Raw genomic sequence first — 11,911 nt, 5'->3', positions numbered from 1 at the left:
GCAGCGAAGCCGCGAGAACGAGACGGCGAGCAAAGCAAGTCGGCGGGGACCACCGGCTCGCAAACCCCCCATTATGTTTGCCGACTCGTAAGCCTCGCGCGTGATCCAAAGGCAAGCCTGCTTGCATGTTTGTCCAAAGTTTTCACAAGAACTCAAATATATCTACCTAAAGTAGCACCTAACTAGGCTGCTCAACGAGCGTTTTAAGGTTCGCATGTCAGTATATTGTGGTGAAAAGAAGGCTATAATAATCCAAAGATTCTAGAAATTTCAGTGACATTCCGGCTGATCTCTCAGCGCTTCACAGTCCAACAAAACTCTAGGCCCCCACTAATTCGTTGCTTAGACCATGACCTGCTTGAAGACATACTTAAACTTTTTATAAATTGTACTGTGCCGCGGCAACTTTAAGCAGGCGCCTTAAGATTTCTTTTCAGTGTGCATAAATAAGCCGGGATTTGTTCAATGCTTTTCTCTACATTATTACGGTCGGCTCTAGTGAGAAAATTCGTAATAAAACTGGACCACTGTTGAAAACTATTGCGATTATTACCAATTCACATTCGCGGTCAAGAGAACGAAAATTACTCTCCCGTAGATTTGGTGCGCAGGTGTGACCAGTTCAAATAAAAACATTAATAGATTTCTTTCACTTGCAAAAGGAAGTTGTCATATCAAGAAGTACTTTACATAATTTGTCTTTTCGCCCTCCAGTTCTTAAAAGTTTAACTAAATGCTTCACTCTGAGCTTGAAGTACAACGAATTAACACACTTAACACTGAATTGCTAATTACGAGGCCAAGTCAAGGTCACTGAGGCACAACCATGTGCTTCAACATAAAACCACATTTAATATTTAAAGACTTTGCATTGCGATAGTTTTGGTTGAACTCAATGTTTCATCCCTGTGAAAAAAGGCAAAGATAAAAGCAAAAGCAAGCAAGTGGGGATGATTTGAAATTGTCCTTTTATTAATTAAAAAAAATTACCACTAGCTTCAGAATCAAAAGGAATAAATAGTTACTTCAATTATTATAAAGAGAGCCTTTGGTCATAGAAAGCGTCACAAGAAACATTAAACAACAAAAGACTGACGTTCATGTTATCATTACAATAAACACTGTCGCACAACTTGAAGGGAAGAAAATAATTCTACGAGAAATTTCAATTGTGACGAATTTTCTAAATATTTTCAACCTGAGCATGAACATAAAGGAATCGTTGCGACCACATGTAGTGCAATGAACTGTACAGAACTTGAAAAAACAAATGGCAGACGGCAAAAGTGCGGGCAAGGTCGGAAATCACGTGTTTTGGTTTACTTGTGCCTGGTTACAGCGAGAAATTCTTTATATTAAACGCTCTCATTGGTTTGAGCATAATTTAGGACTTTCTGGCTGCAATTATATACTGCAATTATATAAACCGCCGGAAGCGAAAACGAAAGCAAACTGAACATAATTATGTTCTCGAAAAGTCAAACGAAATTAAATCTCTCTGGGGTCTACAAAGACTACAAACAGCTAAAGCCTGGTTTTCACTAGTGACGCAAGCACAAGCGCAAGCACAAGCGCAAAAATAACAGCTCTTATTTCACCGTGACAACGGCTTCGACTAAAGCAAACTGAAAGCACAAGCGCATTGCATTTTTATGCTTGTGTTTGTGCTTGCGGCAAGCACAAGAACAAGGATCACAAGATCAAAATTTGTCCTTTTTGCGTGATTACGCTTATGCTTGCGCTTGTGCTTGCGTCGACGCTAATGAAAACCAGGCGTAAATGTCTAGCTGCTCCATTCACAAAATTGCACTCTGCATGTGCACAATAGAAAATATTGAGCGTTAACCAGTTTATTTTAATTGTTTCTCAGTCAATAACCTAATTATCCCGAGAAAACAATTCCAGAATTTTACATAGCTTGCTTTTAGTAAGTTGCCTTTAAAATGGCGTAAAAGCCTTCTATTCCATTCAAAGCGTGAATTGTTTTCTCTCAGTCCTCGAACAACACCAAGTAGCTGTGAGCCGCTATTCCAATTTGTAGAGTCAAAAGTCTTTAGTATAGACGCAGACTCGATAGCTTCAATAAACAAAAGAGGTTTTCTTTGCAAAGTAGCAGAGTAGTGGGTGGATCATTTCAAACAAAAGCTAACATCTTTAACACTTTTTTAACGCATTAACTTCCCTGTTGAAATATTTTGACAAAACATCAGCTTTCTTCAAACAGAATGACGCCAAACAGTTTTCCTTAAAACAGCGGGTCAACGTTAGCGTATAATAGCAAGGTTTCAATACAGTGGGCAGAATAATAAAGACGCAAGAGCATTTCGCAAAAAGCTAAGTTTAACAGCACCACAATTTTGGCGCCACCGAAGGCCGCCCTTCCTCGATATCAAGTTAAATTCGCAGTCGCGTTTGTCTTGACTTGCTCTTTTAAATTCCTTGAAACAAGACTTCCAAAGTCAATCATGGATGACGCTTACTGTTATGTTTTTTTTAATGCAAAATATCTTGAGTTTAATGCGCGGCCAATGAAATGAAGTCTGGTGTGAAACACTTTACGGGCAAACAATCGCTTTAATACCTTTAGTTTAAAAAATATATAAGCTACTTTATGCTGGACTTCGAAAAGCCCCTCATTTTTCTCAAGTAATTTTTCGCGCGCGCCTGAGCTGTCGATTCGTCTAGCCTGAGCCTGGGAAACACGAAGAAATATAATAGTTTTCTTTTCGAGGAGTTTTTTTTTTAAGAACGGTTAGTATTAAGCGACGCCAAATTTTTATACAGCCATTTAATTAAACTAAGAATTTGTTGTGTTGTTTAAATTTGAATAACTTCAATTTGAAAATCTGCGTACACTATATACGAATATACTGTAACCTTAAGCATACGATTGATATCTTTAAGACTTTGCAGAATAGAACGTATCGAAAGCGCCTTTCGAAAACTAATCCAAGTATTTTCAGCTCCCGTGAACAATAAAGATAATCTTTAGGCAAAGTAGGAGGGACGTTTTGAACAAAGCCAACTTGCAGCTCTTTTCTAAACAATTGTTCTGACGAGGCCAAATATTAGTACCGCAACTCTAATAAGCTATTGTCTTAATTTTCTAAACATACTTACTGTAATTAGCGCTTCTTTTGTGGGGCGGAGGTGCTAAGCACCAGATAATTTTTAGGACATTGATGAGGCATTCCTCGTGGGATTGTAAATAAGAAATTTTGACAAAGGACCACGTGAAACGGCGGGCGTTAGAGTCTATTGCAGGTTCAGAAAGCGGCATTTTCTATCGCGGCGGCAAGCACTATGGAACGAAAGCCGACGAGCGATTCCTATCGTAAGGCGGTGCTAACTGCGCAGAACATTATCAAAAGTCGAACTGGTAATGCAATTATGAAACAGGCGTACAGGACAGCTGATAAGCAAGTGGAGAGGAAAGCTCGCTTGATCGATCACAGGAAAGGAAAAGAACTGAGAAAGTTAACCCACGAAAAGGTACAATTTATCAACGAGCAAGATGGGAAGTTAAAGAGAAAAGACCTTTCGAAGACGCGGTCAGCAAAAAACAAGGACGCCGCTCAACAGGTCGTTGTAGAAATTCGAATTCCCAGCGAGAAAGACTTCGCTGACGAGAATGAAAATTGCAATGAGATTCCTGCAGAAGCTAAAACTCCAAGAACCGCTAAAAGCTCGTTGACAAGGGAGAAATGCAACGCAGGTAAATTTAAAGATGTTTGTAGCGCCGCGGAGGCGAAAAACCAATCCAGTGAAATCTTTACCACGCAGATCGAAGACTACGAGTTTACGGAGAACGGAGAAATCGTTTTACCGGTAAAAACTATTCGCGAGTTCAACGAAGAAGCCAAACGTGGAAGGCTACCAGATAACGAGATTGAACTACGGACAACAAACTTTTACCAAGATTACGATCAAATAGCGAGCTGGCTGAGCGCGGTCGAAAGAGAAAACTTGGGACACTTTCAACGAACGCCAAGGAGCAGTCGACGAAAGAACAAAACGTCTCACGACGGAGGTGCACCTACCAACGAGAAAGAAAACTCTGAACAGAACGCTAGTAAATCAGTTAAAACCAAGCTGGACGACGAGAAAGGACTTCTAAAACTCCCACTAATCAACGAAAAACTTCAAAGCCCTGTTTCCTCTCGCCAAACGATTGCGAAGTCCTTGAAAAGGATGGAGTCCTTAGACGACCCTCGATTTACAAACCTATTGGACACACTGACGCCTGTAAATGGCACTCTTAAACTACCGAAAATTTCAAGAAGTGTTGAAAATAAGTCTAGGTCGTCTAGAGCATCCTAGATTTTTTGCAACTTATTTACAAAGTGGAAGAACAGTCATATTCTTGTCTACCGTTAACAAATTTCTGGTAACCGGGAATTTTTAAATGCTACTAAGACGACGTTTTGAACATTTCAAATCTGGTTTTCGCCAAGAAACATTTTCGGCTCTAGCTTATCAATTAAAGCAATGTAATTTCTGTATTATAACGCGCGCTGTAAATATTTTAAGTAGAATCACGGAGAAAACTTGTATATAGAAACCTAGCGCATGTTTATATTAAACTATCTTTTGTACGAGACTTAAATTGTTTTGAGTTGTCTGTCTTTTGATTTGTTTTCTGGGAATAGAGGGAAAGTAGACTTTTACTGCATCTTTTAAGATAAACCGTGTTTGAAAGACATCATTACAAAGTCTCGAAACACTAAGCCCAGTCCGCCATTCGCCTTTATCCTGTCTTGTACCAATTCAGCTCAAAACTTCAGAAACAAACACACAAAAAACGGGGCATGTATTGAATTAAACGTCACAAGAAAACTTTTATTCAAAAGCTTAAGTAAATCCCAAGCGCTCATAGGCAAACAGATAAGCTCTGAGGAGAAATATACTGGGGGTCGCTGCGTTAGGTTGATCATACATTTCGTGCTTACAATAAAAGCGCGTGAACCTGTTAATGGACCTAAAACCTGTCTTTTTACTACAGGCTAGTTATCTTGATCGATATCGCCACCGTTTCACACTCCTCCTCAGACTTAGCGCTTCTCAAGCTCGCCGCGAAACAAGAGGGAGAACTGGGAACTTTAAAAAATAAATGGCGGCCACTTTGAATGCGAGTAGGGAAGCCAATAATTCTTTGTCAAGGGGTGGTGTAGCGCCTAGAAATTTATATTACGTAATTCCATTGGGGATTATGTAACCTTGTGGTGATATTTAAATATTTTTGTAGAGATTTTGCATGCATTAGTTTTTCCGCGTGTAGTCAAGATTAGCCTTTTGGATTATGTGTTTCGTTTGGAATCGATATTCCTTATTGCCACACAGATAGTAAGTATTTACTTATACCTCTTTTTCGGATTTATTGTTTACTGTATTTTTGCGGTAATATTTTTCCTAGGACTTAGGTATTTTGTTATTATTTTTCAGTTGAATCATCAGTTTCATCAGTTTCATCAGTTAGCATCAGTTGTTTGGATCTTGTGTGTGTTTACACAATTGTACTCCGTATTATTATATGGAAAAATAAATGGTGCATTCAACATCGTGGTTCGTTCCTGGAAATGCTACGTAGACTTTGCTACAGGTGGTTACCAAAAAAATCTCTTATTCCGTTTTCCCTTTCGGACACTGACACTGTTGTTCTCTCGTGACTCGACTCGAGACTGATGCAGATTACAATAGCTGGATGTTTGTTTCACGTGATGGTAAAATAGTATCATTCTGGGTCTTGCGGTTTCACCAAAACTAGGGGTATCGAATGGTATTTGCGAGCATGCGAGCACAGCCGTGTAAAGCCAAGCCACAGGGGCATTTCCTTTTTTAGTTCTCAGAAAATCACCCCAATGTTAACATTTGGTAATGTTAAAATGTTTGGTAATGCCCGGTATTAGCTATAGAAAACCATCATGGCGGTTTTAAAAACAAAAAGTGCCGTTATAACCGTGTTTATTACATACCCAGCCATCCAGTTAGAGTGGCCGGAGGTTTCATAAACTATCCATATATTTATAAAGCCTCGTACACAACCGCTAGCCAGTTAATCAGAAGGTCATATCAAACGCTCGAATCAGACTTGCATCAATTGTAAAAGTCAATTTTATTATAAATAATGAACTAACTCAAAACAACCTGCTTTTTAAAAACAGATTGAACGCATTTGTGTATCATGTTGCCGATATGACAACATGTTTACAATCCACCTTTTGACTATTATTTTTTTTATTTTGTTTACAACATTGTTTTTTTTGTTAAAATTTATAACATCTTCCTCGTTTTGCCGAGACAGCACTTTGTCCACTTCTCGTTTTTGTTTTTTTGTTTCGTTTTTTTAACTAATTTTTAAATTTATTAAAAAAAAAAAACTACAGCCTAAAAATGTTTAAAGCTCCTTAGTGGTTTAAAAAGGCAGAAGCGGATGGACAATGATATAACAATATACTTCAAGGAAAAAATGCAGATAATTCTTGGAAGTTTATCGGAACGCTACAGCTTCGATTAAAAGCAGGCCGCCCAGACTAATCGAAAATTAAACGTCCTCACGCAGGCTGCATGAGAGCAGAGTGCATGAAATCGGCAAAATGTAAGATTTTGTAATGAAATTCGACGAATATATTTCATTTATCAGATCAATTTAGTATTTGTAGTCACTACAAATCCGTACCAAACTCAACAAATTGAAAAAAAGCGGGATTGAGTTGACTTTAAACTTGCTCAAAGAGGGCAAAAACAATATAGGTACAACAAAATCTTTCTTATTTCCGAGAAATTAAAAATTGAAATTGCCGCTTTGGTGGGAAGTTGCAACTTGTTGGTCTGGGCTGCCTGTGTGAAGTTACAACTTGTTTCATGGAACAGATCATGTTTCCATTTCGTTCGACATTGTTCAACATGTCGACAACCAATCAACATTCAGACACGCCGGGTGTAATAGTCGCACTAATTCTTGCTTACTGGCAAATGTGGGACCGTATATCATATGGTGACCTTATAAGTTCCAATGTCAACACTGAAATTGTTCAGTGTTCTACTTCTTGTAGTAGAACACGACGTTCCTCGTTCCACGAAGCGACCAGAAGGCGACAGCGTTGTAGATCCTTTCAGTTTCGCTAAATCTGCCACTTTTTGGCTGAAAGGAGATAGAGCGTTAGCAAAACCGTAGTCTTGACAGGCACGGAGAGGGGAGCGAGATCACGAAGCAATCCAACGGAAAGCAACACCGATTCAGAGTAACACAACGACCAGGCACGCAATAACGGCACATCAATTTGAACATATTTCGACTGTCGTACACTTTGGTCACGCAGCATAGTGACGTAATTTCGCGGTCACGTTGCATTGCCACGGCTTTTCAGGCGAGGACTAATGCTACTAGACAAAGTCACACAGTTGACTTGTCACGCCGAGTCAATTTACTTTGCTGTCACGAAAGTACGTTCACTTATCTGCCACGCAGTGATGATGTAAGTCTAATCTCTTGGAGGAGCAAGATGTAATCTAAAGCGTTCGTCCTCAAAGATGCTGCTAGAGTTGGTCGAGCGAGAGCCATAGCTGAGATTAATCACATCGCTAGACCTGGATAATTCTGACAAGATGGCCAACTGCAACAAACGTTGGACAGAATGATAAAGATATTAGTTGTCAGTTCATGTCTTACACAAGAACAAATAAATTCACGATCAACCTGCTCCAAATGCCTAAAATCTTTCGCTTTTTATAACCATCACTTCAGAGGCGCGTGATGTAACATGCGAAACGTCAAGTAAATTTTAGATTCTTTTTTCAGACCATGCGTAGTCCATGTGTTCTGTTTGTTGCCGCTTCTTGTATTGTATTTCGTGTGAAATTGAAATGGCCAAGGAACAAGAGTGTCAATAGGAAGAGCATTGCTTAGGTGTTAACATGGAGGTCATTGGTTTAAATTCCTTTTTTCTATTTTTCTTAATAAAATTAAGACCAAAAAATGAAACGTTACGTCAAAACTGTGGAGAGGCATGTAAGGCATGTAGCCCACCAATCAGAGAACATGTTCTATTATGTATCAGATAGTACGTGCATCGTAAGGGGCGTGCGGTCCGCGCTTGGGCCAGAAATGAATTAAAACAAACAAAACAAGAACAAAAACAAAAACAAACAAGATACTAAAAACAAAAACAAAACAAATTCAGTTCAATTCAACTTGTTTTGGAACAGGGGCTTTTTAGAATAAAGACATCAAAAAAGAAAACAGAAAACAACAACAACAAAAAACAAATAAACAAACAAAACAAAAGATGGGCAAAGAACGGAGCGGAAAGACTTCGTTCCTGAATTTTTACCCGTGAAACGCCTTTGCTTTGTCCTTTAAGTCTGGTCACGGCCTCAAACTGTTGTTGCGTAAGAGAAGGTACTGATCTTTCAGTCTGTAAAAGGAAGCCATAAAGGGACACTATTAGCCTTCTACGCAGTCGCTGTTCGGGCTCGTCACGCAATCTTTCCTAGCCCGTGTGCGAGTGATCGTTGTTGATTGTTGCGGACACAACTGTTTCCATGTTCGCCCACACGCACAATCTGTGTTTTTTTTTTCGGAAACAGGAAACATTCTGTGTCCGCAACAAGTGTTTCCCGGTTTGCGCAGCGGATTGTTTTGTTTCCTGTTCGTTTGCACACCCAAGAAAAATCATGAGCAACAATGTGTCCGCAATAATGTGTCGTCGTTTGCCACGGCCTTTATACTCTAGAAAAGGAGCTTATCGGTAAATCTTGTATTTTCCTTACGTTTCTAGGACAAGGTACCATAAAATTTTTTCGACTTTTTTCACGATTAAAAAAGCGAGTGATACTCTCCACTTACTTTTGAAAGATCTTCTTTCTTGGACGTTCCAGAACTTTCCGTCTTTGACTTCTAAGATATGAAAAATATGGAGTTAGATAAGGGCTTCTTCCATCATCTTTTCTGTAAGCACCATAATCGAAGGCAAATCGAGGCCAAGGAGAAATGAATGTGAGTTTTTATTTTCTTCTTGTCATTTGAAATTTTTGGATACCTGTCAAGTTCTAGTAGGAACCTAGAGATCACGACGAGCAAATATAGCTTACCGCACACTAATTGTGTTAGTTTATTTTTCTATTCATCTGCAAGATATCACTCGTACTGTCTTTGGAGAGGTGATATGACGGATGTAATTAACAATGAAAACTGTAAACTGCGACATGTCGCTTTCGGGTATCAAATACAAAATGCAAAGTTTTCTTCACTGTTATTACGACAATATCATCTAGTTGACGATTTCCTTTATACTCATTACATGTCAACTTAATTAAAGGGACTGTGTCACTGTTGAGTTTGGCCTATATGTTTAAGTTTTGCCTCGCTATGAAACTAAATAATAGCAAAGAAATTACTTCTATGGATTTAAACATAGCTTTATTACAAACAAATATATGTATCTCGGGTGTCACTGTAATTAAAAGTTACAGACAATCGAGATTAACTTTATCCTTTTTAATCTTTTTCAGTTTTTATCTATCCGTATCTTCTTTTGTATTTGCTGCTATATATTTCACACAACTTGGTGGCCATTTTCTTGTCCAACTTTGGCTAAAATGCGTGAAACAGTTCCTTAATAAAATCACTGATATAGTAAGGAGAAATGAAATGTCAATCGTACCTGTGCTGATCCAGACGATAGTTTTAACGACTTTCCAACCGGTCTTTTACCTTTCCACGAGGTAAGACGGGAAAGACCAGTTTTGTTACAAAGAAAACAGATCCAGTTGCTCTCCGTTCCAGTAGTCCCTGCCATGCATTCTGAATGGTAAACATGACCACATCTGGACAAATAAAAACAAAATATTTTAAGCTGTGCTTTCTCGAATAGACTGTCCTGTCCTCTATTTTTCCGTTAAGTCGTAAAGATCGATCGTCGAGTTAGACGGGCCGCCATCTTGGTTTCTGAATGCCCCGCTATAAACACCTCGCATCCCTATCCACTGGTTTTTTCCACCTTTCCCAGTTCGCTCGTGTTCAGGAACCAAGATGGCAGCCCATCGAACTCAACGATCGATGTCTACGACTTCACGGAAAAATAGGGGACTGTCAACAGTCTATTTCTTGACCCAGTGTCCTGATAGTGGGCTCTGAATTGAGCGGTCCGGGTCAAGGTGCAGGCCGAAGTCATTGTTGTGTGTTCTTGGGAAAGTCACTTTACCTCGCTCTCGCTCCCAATGTGTGGCTTCAATAGCTCAGTTGGTAGAGCTTCGCACCGGTATAGAGAAGGTAACGGGTTCGAATCCCGTTGAAGCCAGAATTTTTTCTGGTTTCTTTCTTTGCATTTCTTTACACTTTACACATTTTACTCTTGCAGTGTCTCTCTTCAGCAAGAGTGTAAATAAGCACGGATTATCGCCTTTTCTAGGCCTCATTTTATCCAACATTCCCGACCTAAAAGCAGAAATCGCATTGGACATTACGAAAGGCTTGGTTACCGTATATAATTGAATGCACATATATTCAAGGCAAATTGCAATCTGCATTATAACAGATCGACCCAAGTGTAAATATTTACAAATTGTCTTCTTGAGAAGCTGAGTAATATTTCAAGTTGAAGGTTAATTTTCTCATCTAACTGTTCAGATTTATACAAAAGGCATTGTTATATAGCTGGAATTTGTTCCCTAACAGTGCGTGATTTTATTGGCTACTTCGAGGTCACATGGCATCTAACATTAAAACTAAAGAAGTCTCTAACCGGGCAACATTGCAAAATCGTTGACGTAAGAGGTTCAGAGGGTGATCGCCCCCTTCTAAGGTCTGGGTTAGAAAATTTAAGTCAGTTGCGTGACAAGCTATGTCATTGTTGCCATGGCATTGTCTTCTGTGCTAGTGCTACATTAACAAATCACTGGTCCCTCGGGAAATCAGTTAATTTTGTTTCCTTGGGACCTCGATGTTTTCCCTGGCTTCGCCACGGGAAACATTGAGATTCTAGGAAACAAAATAACTTTTTTCCTTGGAACAGCTAAACAAATTTCATCTCTTTTATTTTGTTTTTTTTTTCTTTTGTTTAATTTTTCTTTTCAACAAGACAATGATGTTTCCAGGAAACGTCAGTTTAACAGGGACTCAGCCTACAATATTGCCGTCACTTTCCGTTCCTCCCTTCCCTTTCCTTAGTTTCTTCCGATCAAATTAAATGCTTTTAAAAAGGAACTAGGGAATAAACAATACGAATTTAATTATTCCTCGCGAAGCGAGGCCGAAGGCCGAGCGTAGCGGGGTGTATAATTTTGTCCCTCAAAGGGCTCAGGCGGGATCAAATCTCGTGTGGAGTTTACGGTCATATATATATAAAAAATATATATATATATATTTGTGAGCTTGGTGTGTGGCGGAAATGACGTCACGCGGCCGCGCGCTGGTGGCCTAATGGTTGAGGCGTCGAACTTGAAATCAGATCTTCGGGACTTAGGGCGGGGGTTCGAATCCGGCTAGGGTTCGACTATCTAATAATTTGTCGATGATTTTGAAAATAGCCTGCGCTTCCCAACGCTTTATACCTCTTTACGAACCAGAAAGAGCCGCCATCTTCAAAGCGGAGTAGACCCTGGGAACGAGGGTGTCAAAATATTTTTAAATTTCTAACAAATATATCTTCCTGCCTACAGTGGAAAATTGAATATGTACAATTCAATTAATGTTCAACTTCAAATAATCCACTCCTTATTTATAACACTCCCCGCCCTTCCCCAACCCAGAGCTTCGCGAGGCCCTGCGAGTCACGTATTACTAGTTATAATAAATTCAATTATGGCATCTTCTAAATTAAAGGAAAGACTTCCTGCCGTTGTCCCATGCAGGAAAAGGAAGGCGCTGAAAGGATAGAAGAAAGAAGGAGGAGGAGGGAAGGAAGGAAAAAAA

General features: G+C 39.4%; 1 protein-coding gene across 1 annotated transcript in view; it reads right to left on the bottom strand.

Moving 5' to 3' along the window:
• Positions 1-6,800: 6,800 nt before the first annotated feature.
• LOC144631089 (vacuolar protein sorting-associated protein 8 homolog) overlaps positions 6,801-11,911 on the bottom strand; it is a 42,701-nt gene continuing 37,590 nt past the window's right edge. The window contains exons 39-42 of the mRNA XM_078489465.1: positions 9,663-9,825; positions 8,846-8,896; positions 8,331-8,414; positions 6,801-7,613 (exon numbers count right to left, since the gene is read on the bottom strand). Of these exons, the coding sequence (XP_078345591.1) occupies positions 7,482-7,613; positions 8,331-8,414; positions 8,846-8,896; positions 9,663-9,825 (430 nt within the window). The 3' untranslated portion in view covers positions 6,801-7,481. The remainder of the gene's footprint in view (positions 7,614-8,330; positions 8,415-8,845; positions 8,897-9,662; positions 9,826-11,911) is intronic.

The sequence above is a fragment of the Oculina patagonica genome, chromosome 11, assembly GCF_052425735.1.
Source record: "Oculina patagonica isolate OP01 chromosome 11, crgOcupat, whole genome shotgun sequence".
In the NCBI taxonomy this organism is placed as follows: domain Eukaryota; kingdom Metazoa; phylum Cnidaria; class Anthozoa; order Scleractinia; family Oculinidae; genus Oculina; species Oculina patagonica.
This window is presented reverse-complemented; position numbering and strand designations above follow the sequence as displayed.